Raw genomic sequence first — 24,769 nt, forward strand, 5'->3', positions numbered from 1 at the left:
GTCTTTGTGTCACATCTGGTAATTCTTGCAATATTTCAAACTTTTCCATTATTATATTTGTTATGGTGATCTGTGATCAGTGATTGCTGCTCATCAAAAGCTCAGAGGATGGTTTGCGTTTTTCCAGCAAGAAAGTATTTTTTAATTATGTACTTTTTTTAGACATATATTAGCACATACTTAAGAGACTCCAGTATAGCATAAACATAGCTTTTATATGTACCAGAGACAAAAATCTTCATTTGACTCCCTTGATTGCAGTATTTGCTTTATTGGATATTCACATTATTGCAGTGGTTGGAACCGAACCTGCAGTATCTTTGAGGTGTGCCGGGATACTGCCGGATGGAGTATAAACCAGTATAGCTTTTTGGGAGGGAGATTTGGTGATATCCACCACACTGAAATCGTGCTCACCCTCAGATGTAGTCCATTCTTCTTCTGAGAACTTATCTTACAGACCTACTTACACAAGTGTGCTAAGAGGCGTGTTTGAGGCTGGTTATTGCACTATTACCTGCAGTTAATAAAGCCTGCCAACAGGCTGAATGCGAGCTCCCTTGAGTGGGTCTGGGGAGGGGGGCTGAGACAGGGCAGGTGCTTGGGGCTCTGCATCCAGGGTCTAGAAGCTAGATCAGAACCTCCCTGAGGGACCCTGGACCTTTGACATGGGGCCGGAAGTGGTCACTGAGCACAAGTGAAGCTTTGAAGTTAGTACTACGAGGGAAGAGAGGTGACCCCCAAGAGACCACTGAGAAAGCAAAGGCCCAGTAGAGGCCCCTGGCAGGGCGGAGCCCTCAGTGAGTTCTACAGGCTGCTGGGTCCTGGGTCCGGGCCAGTCTCTTGTGGACGGAGTTCTGGCCAATCCTCCTAGTGGCTTGAGCTCATCCAAAGCTCAAAAGGGCCGGACGTCCATCTGCAGCCAGGGTTTCCGACACAAGCCAGAAAGAGCTGGCCAAAGCCTTTGAATGCTTCAAGTATAGTGTTTTCCAAGATTTTAAAACAAAATGTACCCGAGCATTTAATGAGATTATTTTAATGCAGAACCTACAACCACTGTCTATCGTGTTGCAAACAGCTCTCCATGCTAATCAAACTCCTCTCATCTTTTTACAATGGATTCATGACTGGTTCATATAAAGACAATAAAAATTAAATGAGTCATGCGCTCCTAAATCATTCTCTTCTGGTCTTTCTAATAACTCCCTTCCAAAGTGGAGCCGGCTGAGAGCATATGCTTCATTAGAGTTATTTGTTCCTGGTTTTACACCGTTTAGGCATGGGAAAAAAGTGCACCTTTTAACACATCCTTCAAACCCTGCCACAAATTCTTTCTTCTAATGGGTTTTGTTTTTCTGCTTTTATCACTGTACTCCGCCTACCAACATCTGAAAGCCCCAAAGAGTGAGATTTGGCGAAGGAAAAAACCCAAAAGAAAAGAGGGACTCTTTCAAGTCATTTCAGAGATACTGGGTTTGTTATAGGACCCCCCCACCCCCTTTTGAAAAAGATGAATACAGTCGAAAAATGTTCCCTCTCCCTGAGACTCTCCTGGCCAAGCAGTTCCATGGGCTGTGCTCAGAGCCTTCCCTCCCCTGCCCCTGCTGGGGTAGAGGCCAGTGGGCTCATGAAACCCTGCAGCCCCGTCCCCGTGGGGCCACATCGAGCGTGGGCACATCCCGTGGGGGCCGGGGCACCATAGTGGGGAGGCAGGGCCAGCCGGCCCCGCAGTGTCCCCAGAGCAAGGCCGCCTGCAGCCCTGGCAAGTTCTGAGCCTCTGAGTTACTCTACCCCATTTGCTTCATGGAGCTGTGACAAGAGGCCGATGACATGCTGCTCGTGAAGGGACCGGCATGATGCCTGGCCCCCAGACACGGGTTAGAACTCCCGCGTCAACCCTAGCAAGGATCTGGCAGCTCAGCTCTGTTCTGTGACTCCAGAGATGTCCCCTCCCTGCTTCTGCTCCCCTCACGGGCAGGTCCCCGGTCCCTGGCGTAATAAGGGACAGGGAGGAAGACAGTCATGAGGGGAGGGCAGGTGATAACTGTGGAGGAAGGACGTGCGGACTAGCTTTGGGGATGCCACTTCACTTCACCCTGAGAGGTTGCTGCGCGGTCTGGGCAGAAGGCTGAGGCCCAGAAGGGGTTTGCACATTCAGTTCCTGCAGAAAGTAAGTCAGCCTTCCCTTTCAACCCCTAGAATACTTAGTATGGCGGTCAGGGTACAGGGAGGGGTGCGTGGATCTGCCTCTGAGATGGGCCCCCAAAGCCTGGCTGTGAGCCCTCAGGAGACAGGGCCAGCAGGGGCTGCTCACTGGGGAAGGCCGAGGCTCTGTGGCCCAGGTGAAAAAACCAGGGGCCCGGTGGGGTCAGGGGTGTTCCTCGCTTCTCTGGGGGATTCCCGTGTCCCAGAGGTCCCTGTCCTATCACAGGACTGTATGACCTCACGGCCTGGAGCGTCTTCAAAGGGTAACCTCGTTGGTCCCCTGTCTGCAGTGGGCCGTGGGAGGAGGCTGTGGGAGGAGGCCTAATCCAAGGCCCCCTTGCCTAGAGGTGTGGCAGGATTCCTGGTGCTGTTGCCCATCTCTGGGGACTCTGTGCTCTTGTTCCCAGCCCTGTCCTCTCCTGGGGGGTGGGGGGGCGGGTTTCCCAGCTGCAGCTGAGGCCCCGTCCCTCAGGCCCTGGGCTGCAATGAGGCTCAGGCCTCCTGCAAAGGGGTGGCTCAGGCATCCTCAAGGGGCCCACCAGGTCCACGCTAAACCCCCTGGCGGCCCCTGCTCAGACAGCCTGGGCGGCTGCTCCAGTATGATCTCCGGCCATTAGGGAAGTTACCGAGGAGGCAGACCCCTCCCCCACCCCGCAGGCTCCTTTCGCTTCTGGGTCTGATGTATCTGGGGTTCTCCTTGGTTGCAGATGCAGTCTTAGGCTAGAAGGGGCTCCGGACTCTTGCAGGACAAACTTCTGACCGTGTCACTCCCCAGTTAAAAATCTATGGTTCCCACTGCCCACAGGGAGTGGCCAAGATCCTTCAGGTTAACATTCAAAACCTGTCAGGTTCTGGCCCCACCCTGTCACTCTAGACCTCTTTCTTGCTTATCCCTGTCCCCTGAAGCCAGAACTTCTCCTTCCTCTGGCCCCCCAAACCAGCTTCCTCCATCTAAATAGAGAACATGCCATACTGTGTTGTAATTCTGTGCTTGGGGATACGTGGTCCCCCTCGGGGCTGGGGAGAGTGTCTTTGCTCTACCCTCTGGCTCAGGGCCTGCGAGTCCCCGGCACTTAGCGGATCCAGGGGCTGATTCCCTGTGTACACCATCTGGACAGCCATGCACACATCGGGTGACTCCGGAGCCCTCCTAACAGTGACACCGCTCAGTGGGGAATCCGAGAGGCTCCTCCTCCCTTGGCTCTGGGCTACATTTACTTTCTGATCAAATATAATCCTGATGCTCGAGGCATCCTTGATGTTTGCAAGTCAGAAAAGTTTAATTACATGTGTCATTAGGATGGCATTCTGTAATAGCTCTGTGACTGAATTCATTAACAGAACTCCTAACAGATAAGACAAGACAAATTAATATTTTGTTGCCCATGAAAGCTTCTCATTAAGAGAGTAGTGAAAAAGTGATTAATATTTTGTTGCCAATCAAGATGTCTTGTACAAATGACAAAGAAAGGAGGCCCACACCTCGCGGCGCTCTCTCATCCTGCCTGCCTTGGGGCTTTGTAGGTGCGGTGTTCCTGTACCAGGCGCCAAGGACAGTGGCCGGCGGCGTTCTGTCTGGGGCTGCGGTGGGCGGGGGCGGGTGTGGGCACGCCGCACGCCGAGGGGGGCTCTAGGACTCAGCAATCCCCGATCTTCATTCCATCGGGGCCGCCCCCCACTCCCCACCATGCCCCCCCAATCCCCATGCCCTCCTCGTCTCTTGCCTGATTTCCTCCTGGGCCTGCTGTCATCCCTGTCCCCAGAGTGGGGCTGCCACTTAGGAACACCTGCTGTGTGCTAGGCACGGGGCTAGGCGCTTCACACACACGGTCAGCCTGGAAATGCCCGCGTAAGGAGGAGAGCATCATCCCCAGTCCCCCGCAGGCTCACAGAAGTTCAGCGGCTTCCCCAGGGCTGCTCTGGACTTGCTGGAGGTGGCTCATCAGTGCGTCCCAGGATGATGTGGACACCCCAGGGTCGTATCTCCCTGCCTGGGGAGCCTCCCGGGGCTGCTTGTTGGGGACTCGGGCTGCAAGGTGCCGAGAATGTAGTTTGGCAGCGGTGGCAGTAATAATAATGAGGCTAGTAAGATAAGTAATAGCAGCAATGATGAGGACAGTGATCGTAGTTAGCACGGGACACTGTGCTAAGAGCATCCCATGTGTCTTCTCATTCAGCCCTCACTCTGACCCTATGAGACAGGAGCTATTATTTATCCCCCATTCACAGAGGAGGACCCCGAAGCTTCGAGAAGTCAAGTGCCCTTTCCACGCTCACTCAACTAGGAAGTGGCAGAGCTGAGGCTTCAACCCAGGTCCCTTTGCCCTCAGAGTCTGTGCCGTGCCGCCTCCCTCTGGGCCTGAGGCAGAGGGAGGGGTGTGTGTGTGTGGGGGGGGCGCGTACCTGCATGCATCCCGTGAGCATCCCTGGTGGGGCCGGTGTTGCCCTGCGCCCTCACGTGGGGGTTTCTGGGCAGCACAGGGCCCTCCCTGCCTGTTCGCAGGCTGCTGACTTGACCATGAGCAGCAAGTGTTTCCAGGGAGGTAATAAGAGGCCATTAATCTCTAGTTGCACCCACAATTAACCCAAATTGCTAACCTCACTGTGAAAAGTAGAAATGCAATTGAGTTGATGCTGGAGGCATGTTCAAGGGAGGGGAAAAACACTCAAAGTAATTTAATTAACCGATGGCAAGTGCATTAAGAGGAGTTCTGCTTCCGCCTTTATTTCTGGTGTCTTTAAATAGAGCATCAAGAAACGCACATGGATGTTCAGACAGACATGGGCGGACCTGTCCTAGTTTTGAATTAATCACCACTGGCCAAACACAGTTTAAAGCTGATGCCCCACCCCTAGGGCTTTTGCACCTCCCCCACTCCAGTCTTTGCAAACAGGACACCACCTCTCCTTGCTAAGATCCCAGACAAGCCCTGGGCATCTCAGGCTCAGAAGACAAAGGACTCTGCCCACTCGGCATCTGTCCATCAAGCACCCACCAAGGTTGTGCTGGCATGGACATTCGGAGATGGGTAGGATTCAGGCTATGCTCAGTTCCGTGGGGAAACTGCAAGGAAATAATCCTGCCCCACGTGACAGGGGTGGGAGAAGGGGACTCCTCGCCCAGGTGTGCCCAAGATAGCATCCCCACATTGGCCCGCCTCTTCCTATCTGCTTCCCCCATCATCTGCAGGGTGCAACAAAGGGCCTAGTGAGTAGCAGAGTCCCAACTTGGTGGTTTCTACAGAATTTTATGCTGGGCTCTCTCCCCACAAAGCAGTCTCGCAGTTGGAAGGAATCTTCAAGGTCATGGGATTTAGCTGCCCTCGTGTGGCTAGTAGCATTGCTGACCATGGTCCTGCTTGAACTTGCATGCCTCTAGGAATGGGGAGCTCACTGCTTCCTGTGGAGGCTCACTCCAGTTTGGGGCTTCTGTGATGGCTGTCATGGTGTTCCATCTCAGCAGTCCAAACTGGTTTCTTTGTGGGAGCACCCTGGCCCTGTGTGCTTGCTGAACTCATGGGGTCACACAGCCCAGACAGGCTCCTGCTGCCCTAGTCCCTCCCTCAACACCTTAGAGATGTTCGTGGGAACTGACCACGCATCCCACAGGTCTTCCTTCTCGGGGCCAAGCACCCCATTCAGGGCCAGCTTGCCTGTCCTAAGCCAAGGAGACCAGGACTGCCTCCTCTTCTGCCTGAAATGGAGATGCCTGTTACTGTGGCTAAGACCTGTCAGCTATCCTGGTAGGGCCCTACATCAGTGACATCCCTCTGTCTTCTCAATGAACTTCTGGGAAGCCATCTTGCTCGTTGGGCCAAACCTGGGCCAGTCCATATACTTGAAGGATGCCCTTTATTCTTCAAGCCCAATGGAAGGGAGGGACTGCTAATATTCCCTTTCTGATAGCTCGGGTTGGTGGTTTAAGATGTTGCTCAAAGTCATGAGGCTGGTTTGGGGTGACACTGGGAGCCCAGTCCAGGCTGCATGGGGCCTCCCAGTACAGAAATATCCCTGTTGGTCACGGTAGGCTGCAGGTGCTCAGCTGCTCTCTCTTCCACTCCCCTCATCAAATCCACATTCCCACGTCCAGCCAACAAGGCCCCCAGGGCAGGCCACTGGCCTGATCCCTTTCCTTTCACCTCCTCACCTGGTGCCCACCCTCCCGCCCACCCAGCTGGGCGGTTCACTCCTGCCCTCCACAGGGAACCCCCATTCCCTCTCTTCCCCCTGTCTACATCCTCCCCAGCTGTGCGATCCACAGTCTCCCCTGGCTCTTCCAGGCACACGCCCTCCCCGCTCCACTGTCTCCCGTCTGGCCACGTTTGCTGTGGGCTTGTGGTCCTCCCTCTGGTGGGCTCTGTCATGCAGTCTGAGCCCCTCACCTTCCATTCCCATGCCCACTGTTTGGCCTTCGCTGCCGCAGCCTGCACGGAGGCCTCCCGCCCTGCCTGCCCTGCCTGCCCAGCCTGCGCGCCCTTTCCCTATTGTGGGTCTGGCTGGCAGGCTTGCAGCGAACGTCCAGTCTATTCTCTGCACACGGTGGGACTTGGGTTTTCTGGTACTTCCTGCTCTCCGACAACAGGCTTGAAAGGCATCCAACGTGGGATGTTAAAATGAAACCCTCTCACCCTGCCACTGCCACGGGCGATTTACAGGTTACTTCCCTGGGGCAGGTCTGCGTTCAGGGTCAGAGCCGAGCCACTTACATTGATGTCTTCCAAGGCCATGAAGTTGAGGGCCAGCCCATTGCGCTTCCAGATGATGGGTGGCCGCAGCTCTCCGCGGATAGCGCAGGTCAGCACGGTGCTCAGCCCCACGGTCACTGTGGCCACACTGACCCTCTCCTCGGGTGCGAGGCTGAGCTGAACCACCTCTGCAGGGGACAAGGAGAAAGTCATCAGGTGCACACCCAGCATGGGGAGTACCACTCACAGGCAAACGGCCACAGGGGTTCCTGGCAGGAGGCTGGCAGGCTCCCGAGAAACTGCTACGGCCTGCTGTCTAAACGTACCGACGGACTCTCCTTCTTGGGGGACGGGCCGCGACTTACGGGAAATGTTCAAAGGGCTCTGAGAGTCAGAGAAGTCAGGAGCCATAGCAAGCGTAGGGAAACCATCTGGGCTATGGATTTATGAGTTGAGCCAAGCATGTGGGCGGTCACACAGGGACCAGGGGCCAGATGCGCGGTGGACGCCCTGCTCTGTGCTCCTGGGCCTCCTGAAGTCTGGGCCTTGCTAAGTGCAGTCAAGGTCTGCTGGCTGAGCTGACAGGTTTCTCATCCGTCTGGGGGCAATTTAAAGGTTGCACTGTCTGAAGTCTGGGGAATGAACTGGCTGACCTTTGAAGGTTTGTTTCTGTCTGAGGATTCTTTGAACTTGGATTTGGATTTCTGTTCAGCAACCATGTGCTGTAGCCTTTAATTTTTTGAAGCGTACTTCAGGCTGTACAAATTATTAATCCTGCCACTTTATACTTGCTAACTGGCATTAAGACGGATCATTCTTCAGGCAAATGGGAAGGGTCTAAAATATTTGCTTGTAATCACAGGCTTTTAGAGATTTTCGGGATTTATGCGAAAGTTAATTGGACTCAGGCTGTTCATATACCGACATGGGATCAGGCTTGGAGGGAGAGTCACCAGCCCAGCGACAGGACTGCCTTCTCCCTACTCCTCCCCCAGATCTACAGCTCAGAGCGCCTGGGGCAGCAGGCAACGGTGGCAGGAGCTGAGCGAGGCGGGCTGGCTGGCTCTGAGGGTCTGCGCTTATCTGGGATGCCAGCAAAAATGCTGGGAGCCCTCCTGACTCTTATTACTCTTTTGGGACTTGGGGGTCCTGCCAGGGGTGGGGCAAGGCACAGAGTTGGGGACTGAGCTCCGTGACTCGGTGCGTCCCCTTTGAATTGTGACTGGGCAGCATGTCTCTGCTTGCACCCTCTTGCCGGCGTGTGTGAGGAGGAGAAGGCGGTGGGGGGGGAGGTGGGGGGGATCGCAAACCCCAGCGGGTGTGACGCCCTGCAAAGTAGGTGAAGTGACAGCAAGTCCAGTCAGGTCAGATCCTGAGTTAGTGAAGCCCTATCCCCGCCACAAACAGTCAGCGGCCCGGCCCTGGGCTCACGAAGATGAACAAGATATACACTAGATGCTTAATCAGTGCTTGTTGAATGGATGGATGAAACACAGAGAAAATGGAAATAAGGAAGGAAAGGAGCCAACTGGCCCATGGAGCGGGGACACTCACACGCAGGAAAAATGTGACTCTCCGTGAAAGAGCTGCAGGGGGAAAGATAAGCACCAAGTGATTGATGCCGACGCACCCAGCATAATATTTTACAAACATTAAAGTGATGCATTTCAGGTTCCCTCTTAAATCACGTCCTGCTTGCTGCCCTCCCACCTCTGAGTCATGAGGCTTATTGGTCAGGGCAGGAGAGAGAAGGCGCTCATCCTCCATAGCGAGCTCCAGGCTTTGGAGAATCAGAGGGGACAGAGAGAGGGAAGGAGAAGGATGTGCTACACGGGTCTGGCTTCTTCTGTGCTCTGCTGCCCTTAGGACTCAGAACCCAGATTGTCCCCGAGTGTAGAGGAGGTACTCCTTCCTCATCGGGCGAGCCACGAGGCTCTGTGGAAATAGAACACAGACCCCTTCCTCTTCCCAGGGCGTTGTGGGAAAGAGGGAACCAGTGAGAAGGGTGTGCCTGTTGGCATGTAGGTGAGGGGAACCAAGGCGGGCTCTAGAAGGGGGTGAAGCTCTCTCCCCACCCTCCCCCCTGGGGTGAGCCCATGAGGCCTGGCACAGAGCCAGAGGCCCCTGGGCTCCCGAATGGCATGGAGAGGTCCAAAGGTTCCTGGCCACACACTGGAGGGCCCGTGAGGTGCTGTGTACCTCTGTGCCTGAGGACCAAGGCCCTAAGGGAATGCCCCTGGAACCTCCAGGGGTGCGTAGTGCCAGTGGGGGCTGCTGGAGGCCAAGCTGTGGGGGGACATCAGACACTGAGACAGCCCAGACCAAGAGCAGAACTGGGATGACCCCTGCCAAGAGGACCCGAGACAGGGCAACTGGGAGTCGGCACGGGGGACCGAAGGTGGCAGAGGACGGCTGTGTGCTTCTGTCCACACTCAGAAGCCAGTCTGGGGAGCAGCTGGGGACGCGGGGTGGGAACTGCAGGCATGAAGCATTTTTCTTAGATAGAGCATTACTTAATGTGGACTTGGTAGAACGACCCGCTCGGACTAAGCTTTACAATGGCCTGAACATTCAGGTGCATTGTCCTCCCAGCGCTGGTGGGTGGGGCTTGGGAAGAAGTCAGGCGGGTCACCAAAGGAAAGGACATTTTCTCTGCATGTTGGAACTCTAGTCCAACGACAAGGGAAAGAGCCACTGAGCCCTCAGGCAGCAGTCCCTGGGGGAGGCGGGCCATTCCTGGGCTACAGAGTCCTGTTCTCAAGGTGTGGTTCCCCACCCCCCCCACCGGCATTGCATCTCGCCTGGGTAGGGGGGCAACTGTTAGAAATGCAGATTCCTGCCCCTCTACCCCAGGCTGATAAATCTCTGGTGGCAGGGTGGGCATCCTGGTTTTAGCAAGCATCTCAGGGTACCCTGAGCCCTGACAACCACTGCCTTAAAAGATGGGGGGGTGTCTGGGTAGATGGAAGGGGAGAGTGCGGGGGGGCGGTGGGGGGAGGATAGGGAGGTGAGGTATTCTGGCTGGCTGGGGTCTCGTTTGGAATGTAAGACCTATGTGCAATGTCAGATCCTCCACGTGGCCCCAAGGTCATGTACTTCAAACAGGTTAGCACAGAGCTACAACCAAACAAACAAAGAAGCAAAAACCCCAGTGGGAAGGCTGCTGGGACAGCTGGTTCCAGCCTGCTTCCTCAGTGCTTCCCTGATCATCTGTATGTCTGAAGATGTGCACTTCGCGTAGGAAAGGCTCATGCAAAATTAGAATGCGTGAATACTGACAGAACCATCATAATTCTGCTCCTGTCAGCTACACAAATATTAACCAAACGGCAAATATTTGGATCACTTAAAGTTTAATTAAATGAATATTTTATTGGATTTAATGCATGTCAATATTCCCTGACTGGTTTAAAAATTCTGAAGAGATTGGTGGCAACCAAACTCTCCTTCTGCCCTTACTCCCAATTATTTACTGTTCAACACGCCTTCCCCAGGCAGGCCCCCCTCCCTGCTAAGTGACCTCCCATGGTCATTTCCCCGAGTGAGAAACGAGACAGCATCGTGGGCTGGGGCTCGAGTGAGCGGGGAAGATTCTGGACTGTGGCTCTGGACAGCTGACCTCCAGGCCTGGCTCTGCTGGTGACAAGCCAAGTGGCCTTTGGCAGGTCCCTTCCTGCCACTTGGCCTCGGTTCGGACATCAGTAAAACGAGGGATCGGATGAGGAGGGCTCTGGGGACCCATCTTGCTTTGGGCTCTGGGACTCTGAGGACGTGGTTCTAAGCGGACAATCCTGCAGACCCTCTTCAGTCCTGCCAGGCGCTGGCTGGCTGCCCCTTCCCTCGCCCCCCAGTGCCATCTGCCTCTGCTCTTTGCCCACTTGCCCACAGCGCTGCCGGTGACGCCTCAGGTGGCAACACCAACAGCTGCCAAGCCCGCGGGGGGTTCCCTCAGGAGACCCCCTGAATCCCTGCTCTCCACCCCAGACACCAGCAGCCTCCTGTGTGCTCACCTCTGCAGGTTCCCGTGAGCACAGCCCTGCTCAAAAGCTGCCCACAGCTCCCATCACGCACAGAACTCAGAACAGTCCCTGCCTGCCCCCCCTTCTCCTCCCACATTACTTACCACGGTGCCCGCCAACCCCCATCCTATTCGTCTATCCTGAGACCCTTGCTCTCTCGGCCCCTAGAGATGAGCTCAGGGAGGGTTTCTGGGACCCTGAAGTTTTTTTTTTTTTTTTTTTTAAGATTTTATTTATTTATTTGAGAGAGAGAATGAGAGAGAGAGCACATGAGGGGGAGGGTCAGATGGAGAAGCAGACTCCCTGCTGAGCAGGGAGCCCGATGCGGGACTCGATCCCGGGACTCCAGGATCACGACCTGAGCTGAAGGCAGTCGCTTAACCAACTGAGCCACCCAGGTGCCCCAAGGGACCCTGAAGTTTTAACATAAGGGGATGCTTAGATTATCTGTTGAAGATTGAAAGACACCTTCCTGCTGAATTTGTCAGGACCTTCTCAGGCTTAAGCAACAGAAACTCTCAGAAATGCTGGACGCCCTTAAGAGAAAAAAAAGGAGGGTGGTCTTAGTTCTCGTAACTGGGAAATCTAGCAGGGGTGGAGGAGGCTGTAGATGTCTGGGGCCCTCCACAAGGCACGCTCTACTTGGCTGCAAGACGCCCAGGGGTGGCCCCACACTTACACTGTCCCTGTGCATGGGACCCCAGAGAAAGGGACCAAATCTTTCCTGAGAGTCCAGGAAACAAGCATAGGAGAGAACTCTGACTGTCAGACGTGCCTCCTGTGTTCTCCTGTAAAGCCATCCCTGGGGCCACAGGACTGACCCGTGCTCGAGGCCTGGGCCCTGTGGCCACCACAGGGCCAGGAGCCAGGTGGTTGGAGGTGGGGACAAATGTCCCGACAGAAAGGGTATGTTGGGCGGATTGGCAGCCTATGACTGCTACAGAGACACAGAGAAGGCTTTCTCTTCCCTCCGCCCCTTCCCAGTCCCACCTGGAAGGCTTGCCAGGGTGCACGGTGACAGGGGAAGGGAAGAGGGGCCATAGTGTGATGACAGGGAGAACCAGCAGAACTGAAAGCTGGTTCAGGTTCCTGCGGCTGCCCCCGGCCTGCCCTTCTCTTGCGAGCTCTGGGGGCCGGGTTGGCCGGCACGGGGGACACCTCACCCTGGGCGGGGCACGTGGGGACGCCCCTGCATGGCCTTCTGCCCCCGCCTGGGCACGCATGCAGAGCAGGAGACGCGGGTCTACTCACACCTGCGCTCTGCTCTGTGGGGCCAGGAGTGCCGGGTGGGGGGGGAGCGAAGGAGGCACCGTGCAGCTCTCCAGGGCGGCGCCTGCACCAGGGCCCCCGAGGGGTCCTTCTGTGGCTGGGCTGCTCCCATGGTGTCTCACCATCTGTGGCCCCGCGGGCTGCTCTTCGGGAGGGTTGTCGAGGTTTGCGGGCACCTCGCGACAAGGTCGGCCCTGTGCCCAGAGCGTGTGGGGCAGGGAGGGAGGGCTGGGCTGTGGGTGGCAGGGGCCCTGCAGGAGCCATAGAGGTGCCCGCAGAGAGAGGAGGCTCCAGCTATAAGAACTGGCACTGGAGGGCCGCCTGGCACGGGATCAGAGCAGGGCAAGGGAGTTGGGGACATCTGTGTCCCCGTGAGCCAGGCCTTCTGATATCCATGGGCTTCCCCTTGTTGCCCCCGGGACGTAGAGACACAGATACACTGAAACTGTTGTCGACATCGGCAAGGCTGGGCTAGCACAAGACAGACCCTGGTGTGCCACCTAGCCTGACGACCATGTGTGGGGCCCCGGTGCCCGGCACACAGCAAGCAGGTGGGCTGCAGGCCACGTCTGGCTGCCAGCAGTCTCCGGGGAGATGCCTGCCTCGCTCTCTAGGCCCTTGCAACCAGACCAGTAAAATATCTGGTTTTCCAGACACAGATGTTGCAAACGCCAGACCTCAGCCCCCTCCCGGCACCCACGCTCTCCGTGCCCCTGGGAGCCTGCAGAGAAGAGGAGGCCGCAGGGGATTAATGTGCCCACCAGACGCAGGCTAACACCCTTCCCGAAAAGCAGGCGGCATAACATTTCAGTCTCGGGAGAATTGGGTTTTAGTTCCTATTACAGCTTTCCCTTAATCTCAGGCGCTATTTCTCACACTGACTTGAACTCGATAAGACACTCATAAAACCATCAGCAGCCTCTCACGCAGGATTCTGGTGCTTCACAGCAATAGAAATTAAATTTCTCCAATTACTGTCAAGTTTGTGTTAGTTTTCTTATGTTAGAAATGCACTAATGGGACACATGCCTACCTGGATATTTGCTATTTTTTTCAAATGATGCTCTTGGTGGAAAGACTCTGTCAAAAGCTCAATCAACCTGCCCACACATCAGTATGTTGGACTGAGCCTCCGAGGGTAAACCCAGGCTCAGGAGCCTGCTTGGGAATTAGGACAATCTGGAGAGACCCCAGGCCGGGCGCTTAGACATATTCTGTAGCTGCAGCCTGTTCTCACACTGTTCCCATAAAGTCAGGTGCTTCTAGTATGACCCGGGAGGCCCCCCACCCCAGGAGGCGTGGTGCCTGTTTGACAAACTCGACCGATCTGGTCTCATTCCTGAGACCAGGGTCACACTATGAAGTTGGTGAGTGGGACAGAAACAAAGGTGGAGGGTGTGTGCCCCATGTCTCCTGACCATGTAGGGGACAGGTGACATCTCAACATCTCCTGGACCCAATAGTTTCACCCGGCCCTTAGAGGGTGGGGCTGCTTTGGCATGCCCTGCAGGAAGGTGTTTGGGGGGGGGGTACTCCGTGCCTCCTGTGTCTTGGAGCTCTTTGCACACATCTAGAGACACTTGGCAGCTGTGGGGCTAGGAGCAGATTGTCTTAGGACCCTTTCATCCTGACACGCGTGTTTTGAGCACTGGGGCATGTCTGGCCTGCAGAGGTGTCTCTGGATCAGCCAGCCTTGCATGCATCCAAAATTTCCTGTTTCTTTAGGCATGATCTGATTCAATTTTCCTGTCATTGTCATATTCCCTCTTGCTTGCTTCATTTTGGGGATGGCAATAAACTTGTTAATTACCTGCAGATCTGTGGGTCATTTACTTTTTCAATTGACTTATGTTGCTTGGTGTTGCTGCAACCATTTTTTACAGTTTAGTTATTAAGCTCTGCTCTGCTCTTTGTAAGCTGCAGACAGAGACCCTCTCTGTAGGATCTCATTTGGATCCTCAGCACCTTATACAATTCCTGGCACAAAGAAGGGACTTGATAACCAGTTTTACGCAGTGGGTAGTGCTCACTCAACGATTGTTTATTGAGCATCTACTATGTGCCACAATACAGTGGGAATATGCCGGCAAGCAGAGCAGGCCCGGATCCTGCTGACCTGGAGTCTGTGGCTTGGCAGGGAGGCCAACTGTCAGATGTGGGGTGGGGAGAAGAGGCACCTGGAGCCTGTCCGCGGACTCCCGTGGAGAGCCCTTGGCATCTGCACAGCCTGACTGCTCTCTCTTGGTCGAGTCCTTCCTGGGTGCCCGGGGTGGGCCCTGCAGGGGTGGACGCAGTAGACAGACCCACGTTTCACTCCCATGGAGCCCCTGTGTGATGTGGCCTTCTCCTTGTTTGCAGGAGGGGCCCATGCAGGGGCAGGTTAGCTGGGCATCCTCTGAGCTCCATGGCTCTGTTTGTCATCCTCTGGCCTAAAAAACCCTTCTAGCTCTGGGAAAACTAACCCACAAGGAGATTGTGGTAGAGGGAGAAGGAAGTCAGAGCTGAGCTCAGTGCCCAAGGGTTGTGACTTCACTGTCCTGGGGTGCCCTCGGGTGCCCTGGGTGTGGCACAGAGCAGAGGCGGCAGTCGGAAGCACGGGGGTCTGGGGTGGAGAGCCCAGGGTCTCCTAGTCAGCTCTCCCTCCCTGGCTGGTGTCTGTGCCTGGCGTGGCCTCGGACAGGCTGGCTGGGCTGTGTACCTCTCGTGCCCTGCCAAGTCTATTCCTGAAGATGATGGAAACACCTCTGCTCAAGGGATTTGCAAAAGGAGAGTATTTTTACTGCCTATTCCCCTGGTAGGTTTAGGGAGAAGAAAAGAAGGTAGTATCTTACACAATTAAACACTAGTTACTCAGAATTTGCAAAAATTCATACAGATGTCAAAGGCTGGATCTAGATTCTCCTGGACAACCTCTTGGTGGAGATGAGCATGTCCATGGGCCTCAGTCAATCAACTGAAGACCTGAGTAGAACAAAAAGGCTGAGTATTCTTAGTATTAGTATACTATTGCTAGTATTTGTATTCAGTATTCTGAGTTTTAGTATTTTGGGCTCCTTCTCCCTGACTGCCTTCTGGATGGGACACGGGTCTTTTCCTGCCTTTGGATTTGAACTGAAACATCATCTCTTCCCGGGTCTCAAGCCTGCAGGCTTTCAGACCGGAACTCACAATGTTGGCTCTCTTGGGTTTCCAGCTTGCCAACTGCAGATTCTGGAATCTTAGCCTCCACAATCATGTGAGCCAATTCCTTATAATAGGAATGCATCCATGCATCCATGCATCCTATTGGTTCTGGGTCTCTGGAGAGCTATGACACATGCAGTCATCATGCACACTCTCTTCTCTCCCCTTGTGGAGACTGTGTACATTTTGTGGGAGCAAAGAACACAGCCTCCTTCTTGCTGCCTAAGCCCATCAGAACTGATGAGGGTAACAAATTAGTCTTTACTCCATCATGCTACTGGGATTTTGGGTCTCTATAGCATTTGGTGTTGATTACCTAATACACCCCTTTGGAGACAAAGAAATTCAAGTTAATGTATTTCCACAGAAGAAAGTGTAATGAGATGTGGAACGGACCTTTGAGAGGCCAAGTCATTCAGGTCAGAAACCTTCAGAATCCTCTGACTTCTGTTCCAGTCCTCCAAACACTTCCTGTCCAGGGAGCTCACTCTCTTACCCCACAGCCATTTCTACTGCTTTCGTCATTAGATAGTATCCAAACTCCCTGCTGAAAGGAGGGCAGCTGGGGGGGCGGGGAGGTGTTTCAGGGTAGGCTGAGAGAGAATGTGTAAATAAAGGATCCAGGATAATACACACTGTGCATGGGAAGAGCAAGATGCCGAGAGAGAGAAGAGCTCTGAGGCCTAATAAGATGCAAGTTGGGGTGGTGGTGGAAGCCTCTTTGAGCAGGAGATATTTCAGTGGAGATCCGTAAGAGGAGAAGAAACCGGGTAGGCCAAGAATAGAAGAAAAGGCATTCTTGTCAGAGAAAGAGCTCGTGCAAAGGCCCTGGGGTAGGATGGGGGCTTACTGTGCTCTGAGAACTGAAGAAGGCTAGTGTGTCTGAAGCACAGGGAACGATGCAGGTGTGTGGGCACACACGTAGTCAGAGAGGTGCTACACAGCCAGGCAGAACAGGCCATTGCTTCTTAATGGAAGACCGATTTTAATTTAAGGCAATGGAGGATTGGAGGACTGGAGCATTTTAAGTCAAGGAGGGATGTGATCTGATTTGCATGCTAGAAGGATCATTCGGGCCCGCTGTGTGAATGATGGGCCACTGGGGGAGAGGAGAGGATGCAGGGACACCCTGTAGGAGGCTGGAGCTGTCTTGCAGGGAAAGCTAGGCCAGGACGGTGGGGAAGGAGAAGAGGAAGGGGCAGGGCTTGCAAGCAGTTGGGATGAGGAGCCCCGCGAAAGGGGTGTCAGGAGTGACTCCCTCCCATGCTCCTTGCTTGACCTCTTGCATAACACAGTGACAGTTCTTGAGGTGGGCGGGCTGGGAGCCTTGATGTGCCATCTCTGTCCTGACTGATAACCCTCTAAACTTTCCTCAGGCATTTGATCTGGACAGTAGATTATGACCATATTCTTGGACTCTTCAGTGAATAAGACTCAAGAGGATTTCTAGACTATAGCATTGCTATTATAAAAAACCTTAGCCCAGGAAGAGGGGCAGACACAAGTTTCCACTGTCCAGGCTGCTCTCCCCATGTCCCTGGGGGCTGCAGCCTGAGCAGTAGAAGCCAGACAGGGGGGCCTATCCCTGAGGCACGCCTCACCCCGCCTCTACCCTGCAGTGCAGGCCACGGCCTCTCGGAGCGGGGACCCAGCTTCACACGTGCAATGGGGAGGAGCCAATGGGCCTTGCAAGAGCATCTATAAATATAGCTTGTTTTCTGTTTAATTATCTAGTCTCTTGAGAACGCTAAGTCATGCCTGCATTTTGTAAACAGGCATCAGCAAACCATTTTGGAGAACAGCTTACATCAGTGTATTTGTTTTGTTTCAATTCCAATTTCCTGAGCGTGCCACGGCTCTGATGACCTCCTGAGGAGGGGTCGCTGAGCCTGGCTGAGGGCTCGGCTGCTCCCAGGGCCCATGGAGCTCCTGGCAGCTTCTGTCTTTATTTTTTTTTCTTTTTTTTTAAATTCTTATGTTAATTCCCATACATTACATCATTAGTTCTAGATGAAGTGTTCCATGATTCATTGTTTGTGCATAACACCCAGTGCTCCATGCAGAATGTGCCCTCCTCAATACCCACCACCAGGCTAACCCATCCTCCCACCCCCCTCCCCCCCAGAACCCTCAGTTTGTTTTTCAGAGTCCATCGTCTCTCATGGTTCATCTACCCCTCTGATTTCCCCCGCTTCATTCTTCCCCTCCCGCTAACTTCTTCTTCTTCTTCTTCTTTTTTTTTTTTCTTAACATATATTGCATTATTTGTTTCAGAGGTACAGATCTGAGATTCAACAGTCTTGCACAATTCACAGCGCTTACCAGAGCACATACCCTCCCCAGTGTCTATCACCCAGTCACCCCATCCCTCCCACCCCACCCCCCACTCCAGCAACCCTCAGTTTGTTTCCTGCGATTAAGAATTCCTCATATCAGTGAGATCATATGATACATGTCTTTCTCTGTTTGACTTATTTCACTCAACATAATACCCTCCAGTTCCATCCACATCGTTGCAAATGGCAAGATTTCATTCCTTTTGATGATTGCATAATATTCCATTGTATTTATATACCACATCTTTATCCATTCATCTGTCGATGGACATCTTGACTCTTTCCACAGTATTGGCTATTGTGGCAGCTTCTGTCTTTAAAGGAAACATTGCTCATAGCCTCTGTCCCTGACCAGCAGGCCTCCTGAGGACCTGGGCCCACCACATCCTGGTCCAGGGTGTGCTATATTCAGACTCTGTGCACCCCCTCCCCGGGGGAATCCCTGGGTTCTGGTTTTAGGGTCCACCTGAGAAGCAGCCATTGCTCTGGCCACTGAGCATTAACATGGCAGGGAGCCCCGCTGAATCCCTCTGTTGGAAGGAGAGGAGGTCAGTGGGGGGAGCTGGCCTCTGGTGGCCTGGTTTGGGCCTTGGCAGCAGGGGTTCAGGGTTGGAATTTGGAGGAGCCCTGTCCCTCAGCAGCTGGTGATGCTATGGGCACAGGCAGGGCACGAAGAGCAGGGAGAGAGGGGGCCTCTGGGGACAGGGGTCAGAGGTGAGGCTGAAGGCGCGTGGTCAGGAGCCAGGCGGGCAGGGCCTCACAGCAATGGTGGGGACTTGGGGTTTTATTGCGTGAGAAGCCCTTGGGGAATTTTAAGCAGGAGACTACACTGGTCCGACTTATGCTTTTAAAGACCATCTTTGCATCGGTTGAGACATCTTCCACTGCGTTAACCCTGACTGGAAAGGGGCTGACTAGTAAGGAAAAGCTGTCATCTCCCTAAGGGGAGGCCCTGGTGGGAGTTTCCAGGGCAAGTTCATCCCCCGGTGCCAGGATGTCATCGAGCCCTCAGGCTCTCTTCCTTGTGCCCTCCGCCCTCAGTGTGTGGCCACACTGGACAGCTCTGGGCATCGCAGGCAGGCGCTACATCGTACGGTGGGGGAGGGCGTCCTCCTGGCGTGTGAGCTGGGAGAACAAGGAAGCCCCCCGCTGACCTCTCTCAGGTTCCATCCGTCAGATTAGAGTCTGGCTCTCACCCCTAGAGCAACTACCGGCAAGAACCACTGACTGGCTCGGGAAGGCACAGGGCTGGGGGAGCACATGGGCCAGCTGGGGCTCAGGAAGGGGTGGAGGGTGGACAGAACGGGCAGCAGAGGAAGCCGGGGGATGTGCTAGGAGCCTGTGTCCCGGAGGTCGGTGGCTTGGGCCACAGCAGTGACTGCAGAGGTGCTGAGAGGCCGATGGATTTGGGACACCTGTTGGGGGCAGGGCCAGATTTCTGATCGGTTGGGGGGTGGGGAGGATTGAGGGAAATGGACAGATCAAGGATAAATACTGGGATCTTGGCCTGAAAAATTGGGCAGGTGTTGGTTCCATTTGCTGATAGGTTGAGGGAGAAAGAGCAGACATTTTAGGTAAAATCCACGTTTTCTTTTATGGCGGCTGGAGGAGTGGGTGGTTGGTTGGTTAAATGAGCCTGGGGCTCAGAAGAGTGGTCCCGCCCAGGGACAAGACGTTGGGATCCACCAATGTCTAAATGATATTTAAAACCATGGGCCCGGGGTGCCTGGGTGGCTCAGTCGGTTGAGGTCTGCCTTCGGCTCAGGTCATGATCTCAGGGTCCTAGGATTGAGCCTCACATCGGGCTCCCCGCTCAGCAGAGAGCCTGCTTCTCCCTCTGCCTCTGCCTCTCCTCTGGCCTGTGCTCTCTCAGATCAATCAATCAATCAATCAATAAAGGAGGATGAGCAGAGGTCAGGCAGAGCCTGAGCAGGAGCCTAGGAGGGAGGCTGAGGGTTCCCTGCATCCAACACTGCCAAGAGCTCTGGTCAGACCACGACTGAGGTTTGATCATGGGCTTTGCCTCTGGGACCTGGACGTTTGGAATCTCTAACGTTTCATTAGAGCACTGGGGAATGAAGTCATCTTTGGATCGGACTGAGAGAGAACAGGAGGTTGAGTCGACGGGAGTTCTTTACAAGAGTTCTGTCATGAAGGGGAGCAGAGAAATGGATGGTGGGTGGAAGGTCAGGGAAAGAATTTTTTTCTCCAGGTGTCGTGTCTGCGAGCCCAGGGGAATGAACAAAGGGAGAGGGAGAACTTCATGATGCAGAAGAGAGAAGGGGCGCTTTTAGAAGTAAAGCCTCTGAGTGGGTGAGAGCGGGGAGCCCCCAGAGAATAAGTGGAGGCCTGGCTTCTGACAAGGCAGAGGCTTTGTGCTTCTGAACGGAAGCTGGGTGCAGATGGAGATGAAGGGGAGCGCCCCTCACGGCAGAAGGATGAGAGAAGGTCCATTTTGACAAAGGTCAGCAGTTCTCACCTTAGGGTGATTTTGCCAACTCCCCTCCCCGCACCCCAGGACATTTGGTAACGTCTGGAGGTATTTTCGGTTGTAACGACTAAGGGATAGGGTATTTTTCTGCAGGGGCATCTAGTGGCTACAAGCTAGGGATGCTACTAAACATCCTAGAATGCACAGAGTAGTCCCCATCCCAAAGAATTATCTGGCCCCAAATGCTGAGAGTGGTACCTGCGTGAGCTGTGGTAATAATAACCACAATCAGAGGTACTGAGAGGACTTGTACGGCCCTAAAACACTTACTCGTTACCCGTTGATGGTGCCCGTCCTCCCACTGGCCTTTCCCAGAAGGGTGGGGTCTGCGGGCCCATGAGGATGCAGCCCTGTCTGGACTCACCCCCATCTAGGGGGTTACACCGTGGGGTTTGGGGAAGCCCTTCCTCCCTCACCCTGGCCTGACAGGGACAAACTTTGCCCAGGGCCTCGGCTGTCATGCCCTCCTGCCAATACCAGCCTTGGATCCACCTGCTGTTCTCAGCAGTGGTGGGGTCTTGATGAAGGCATGTGACAGGGGAGGGGGACACCTCAAAAGAAGGTCTATTACGATCATTGTTGTGACATAGACACCAACTCATTTGCCTTTGCTGGAACCTTCCCTGTGTCAGGCAAGATGCACGGCCTCCAAATATTGGGATGTGAGAAATCTCTTTTCCTTGTATGGGATATTTATCTCTCTCTTCGTCTTGGGTAGGTTCTTTAAATTATCTTTCAGACAGAGCCCTGTAATATATGCTTTGTCCAAGGACAGATCTTGGTAAGAAAAATGCCTCTTGTTTCCCCTCCAAAGACGACTCCGCCATCTGTCAGTTTGGAAATCTCCACATCTTGACCCTCGGCAAATTGCTTCTCGCTACACCTGACACGGGTCCTGCCTTGCCAGGCACATGCGGGGGCTGCAGGCTGCCTGAGTGAACGGTCCCTTTTAGGGATGAATGAGCCAAAATCTCATCCACCTCTCCTCATCTTTACCATCACAGCCAAACTGCCCCTGTCCCCCTCGGAATCCCCCGCTTCCTCTTTGTCTCCGTCGAGACTGCTTCCGGGCAGGACTTCATGATTCATGGAATCAGCAGCTTCTTCCCTGGGGAGGTCCCCAGAGGCAGCCCCTGTGCAGGCCTCCTTCTCCCCGACCTGCCTGGCATGAGGCCCCACCGGCGCCCTCCTCCCAGCCTTCTCTCCCACAGCTCCCCCTGAGCTCGAGCCAAAAGGAAGGAACTCCTTCCCCTTCTCCACGTGTGTCCTGCTTTCCCACGCTCATTGGCCATGTCAACACCCCCTCCTGGGGGAGCTTGGCCGTAGGCAAATATGCCCGCTTACATCTCAACTCGAACTGTCGGAAGATCAGTGTGAAAAATTCTAGGCTTCAATGACATCTCTGGCCTCTGAGGGTGCAATGGGTGTGGCCACTGCCCTGGATCCAGAGGAGGGATCTGTCTGAGAACCTGGGAGGGAGCACACCTACACCCTCAAAAACAGAGAAGTACCAACAAGGAATCACAAGGAGAGCAATGAAACTAAAGGTTTAAAATATTGCCTTCTATAACTTGATACAAGCATCCTTTGGTGGGTTGATACTGGAGAGCTGGCCTGCAGTCCAAATGCGGGGGAGCCGTTCCCTGACTTCCCAGGGACTCGGAGGCTGGCAGCAGAGGCCCGGCAGGCAAGCTGCCCGGTGTTTCTGCATGGCTGGCAATCCTGGAATGGATGCCACCGGCAGGGCTGTCCCCACGTGGAGGACAGGAAAACAGAAGCCCAGAGAGTTACGGTGACAAGACCAGCACCTGCAGTTGAGAACACTGCCTTTTACCTCCTGCCACCCCGTTTCAATGCACTGGGGTTGGAGAGAGACGGGAGCAAAGATAAACTCGGGAAACAAACCCGGATCTCGTCCTCAAGCAGATAACAAGTTTGAGAAAGGCAACTTAAGAGTTAAACACGGTGCCTCTGCACCCTCCTACAGGGCCCTCCCGCCAGGTGGGGGGAGGTGGGCAGGAGACGCCCCTGGGTCTGGGCATGACTGTTCCTAGCTAGGGGAGGGACCCCTTGATCTGGATCTCACGTGTGTTTTGATTATGGTTGTGGCACTGAATGACTTTACGGTTACAACTGAACAGTTTCACGCAGGCTGGAGCCACTGCAGGGGTCCCTGAGCCCCCGGCTGAGGCAGGGAACGTGCGCAGCAGAAGTCAGCATGCTGACAAATGGCTCCCACATCAGGAGGCCTGCAAGCCTGCTGTGGAGACGTGTTCAGGCTGCACCTGGGATGCAGCCCGTGTCAGGGACCGGCAGCCAAAGCTGTGCAAGGCCGAGCACAGCTTCTTTTTTGTGCATTGTGAAAACAGGCTCAGGATCAGGTTCAAAGGCGGCAGAAGTGTTTGGGATAAAATCATCATCTGGGTCCTAGGGAGTTGAGACTACAGCTCTTATGACAAACACATAAACAAACCATACGGCTACCCCAGGACCAGCACTGCCCTGTCCCCACTTCTCCATCCCCAGAAGCCCCGGTTTAACCTCCCCAGGTATCCTGCTTCCTACTGACATCCGGCCGCCTGGAACATCCCGTGAGGCGGTCCTTCCTGCCCACGGTAACCTCATCTGCACCAAGATGGCCCTGCACAGCCTCGCCTCCTTCTTCCCCTTTGGCCCATCAGGAAGCAGAGGGTTTGGAGAAACTAGTTCCTGCCGAGGAGCTGACAGCAGGCCCTGGTCCCAGCTGTTTCTGGTCTTACCCCACCTTTCTGTACCAGAGCCCTCACCTGCAGGGGTCTTGGGAAGGCTGGGGGTGGGGACATGACCTTGACAGCAGGAGGCCTCCACCTGCCCTCAGCTCCCCACACACCACATGCCACGGTCTCCCTGTAGACCATGGGGACAGCACAGCAGTCCTTGAGAAGCACTGGGAGTCACTGGTGGCCACGGGCTCCTTCTCTTGAACCCATGGTGCTTTAGGAGAGTGGAATTCCCGTCCTGGAGCCCAGCTAAGCCCACCCTGGCTACGCCCAGCTGCGTGCGGCTACCCAGCATCGTGTGCCCAGCCAGCACTGCCCGGAACCCTCTGAGCACGTGGCCAGGTGTGGAGGCTTCTGCGTGCCGATGTGGGTTTCACAGCCACAGCCTGGGTGGCCAGGGTGGCTGCTGAACGTGGTTTCCACGGCCCTGACTGTGCGTGCTGAAAATGAGTTTCCTCTGTTGTGGCGCTTCTGCAGATCGGCCGGGAGTTGTGGGCGGAAGGGCTTTGTGCCATCCTGAAACCGCACTGTCTACCGCGCTCCTGCACACGAGGGGCCATCGCCAGTGAAATGTGCCCATTTAGGTATGGCGTTCACAGGGATGCCTGGCCCTCTCCCGGCTGAAGGGCAGCTGCGGCAGCTGCCTGGTGAGCCAGGGCCCTGGCTGGCTTGCACACGGTCCACTTAGCAGCCCGACCTTGTCCCCCATCCCCCCGAGCTGCCCTCCACACTGGCTCCTCTTGGAGAGAAGATGGGGAGCCAAGCATGGGGTCAGCGGAGCCTGGGAAATTCGGGAGGGCCAGGGCTCCTCTGTCCTTCCCTGAGAAGGGGAGTGGGCAACCACCTGCCTCCATCTAGCTCCTCACTGACTAGGAAGTGGGGGACGGGGTCCCTGGCAATGGGACGCAAAGCGCACCATCTATCCCTGCCCTCTGCTGGCTTGGTAGGCAGGGGGCACAGGTGTCCAGGGAGCTAGGCATGTCCCCTTCTAGAGTAGGCCTAGGACCCTCTCCAGAGTAGTGGCCAGAGGAGGCCCATGACCTTGCTCCCACCATAGGAACCAGAAATGGGTAGGCATGCCACTTTCTCCAGTGCCCTCGGAGAGTGCGGAGGTAGCCACAAGTCACAAAGATGAAGAGTCTGACCTGCCCGCTGGGCAGGGTGGGTTCCTGGCCTTGTGTTGCCCTTGTCCTGGAGTCTCTGTGACCCCATTTCAGGACCACTCTCCTGGAAGGAGGGATAGTAATAGCAGGAAAAAGCCTGGTGATTCTGGTTCCACACGTCTTGCCAGGGAGGGGCAGGAAGGGAGTAAAAGACAAGAGCCTGGGTTGGGTGGGGAGGAGAACAGGCTTAGGGACCCTGGAGCCTACAGGACTCGGGATGGGGGAAGGAGTGGCCTTAGAGCAAGCATCCATCAAAGAGCTATGTGGCTGCAGGTGGCCGACAGGGCCTCTCCCTGGCCCAGGCTCAGGAGGGCCACAGGCCGGGTGAGAGGGTGTCCTGGGGCTGTGGTTACCCAGGCGGTGGCACAGGACAGCCCTGCATCACGAAGCATTTACACATCCACAATCACGTCGACCCCACGGGTATGCTGGGTGGGGAGCATGTGCCCACCTCACCAATGGGGCCAAATGGGGCGAGTTGCTCCTGGGTAAAGGTCTTAGAGTGGATCCTCTCCCTGATGCATCAGCTGGCGGGGGCCCCAGCAAGGCCGCGAGCATCTGTGGTTGGGAAGGGCTCTCCTGCCAGCAGATGTCTGAGGCCCTCACTGAAGGCCCCCTTCACAGCTGCAGTGTGCCTGGGAAAGTAAATCTTCCCGTGG

At 55.0% G+C, this 24,769-nt stretch overlaps 1 protein-coding gene across 1 annotated transcript in view; it reads right to left on the minus strand.

The window, feature by feature from the left end:
• Positions 1-24,769, minus strand: part of FSTL4 (follistatin like 4) — a 382,903-nt gene that overhangs the window by 49,607 nt on the left and 308,527 nt on the right. The window contains exon 6 of the mRNA XM_045892606.1: positions 6,912-7,078. Within this exon, the coding sequence (XP_045748562.1) occupies positions 6,912-7,078 (167 nt within the window). The remainder of the gene's footprint in view (positions 1-6,911; positions 7,079-24,769) is intronic.

The sequence above is a fragment of the Mirounga angustirostris genome, unplaced genomic scaffold, assembly GCF_029215605.1.
Source record: "Mirounga angustirostris isolate CCGP_5_RB_7025 unplaced genomic scaffold, mMirAng1.0.hap1 SCAF_7, whole genome shotgun sequence".
Taxonomy (NCBI): Eukaryota; Metazoa; Chordata; class Mammalia; order Carnivora; family Phocidae; genus Mirounga; species Mirounga angustirostris.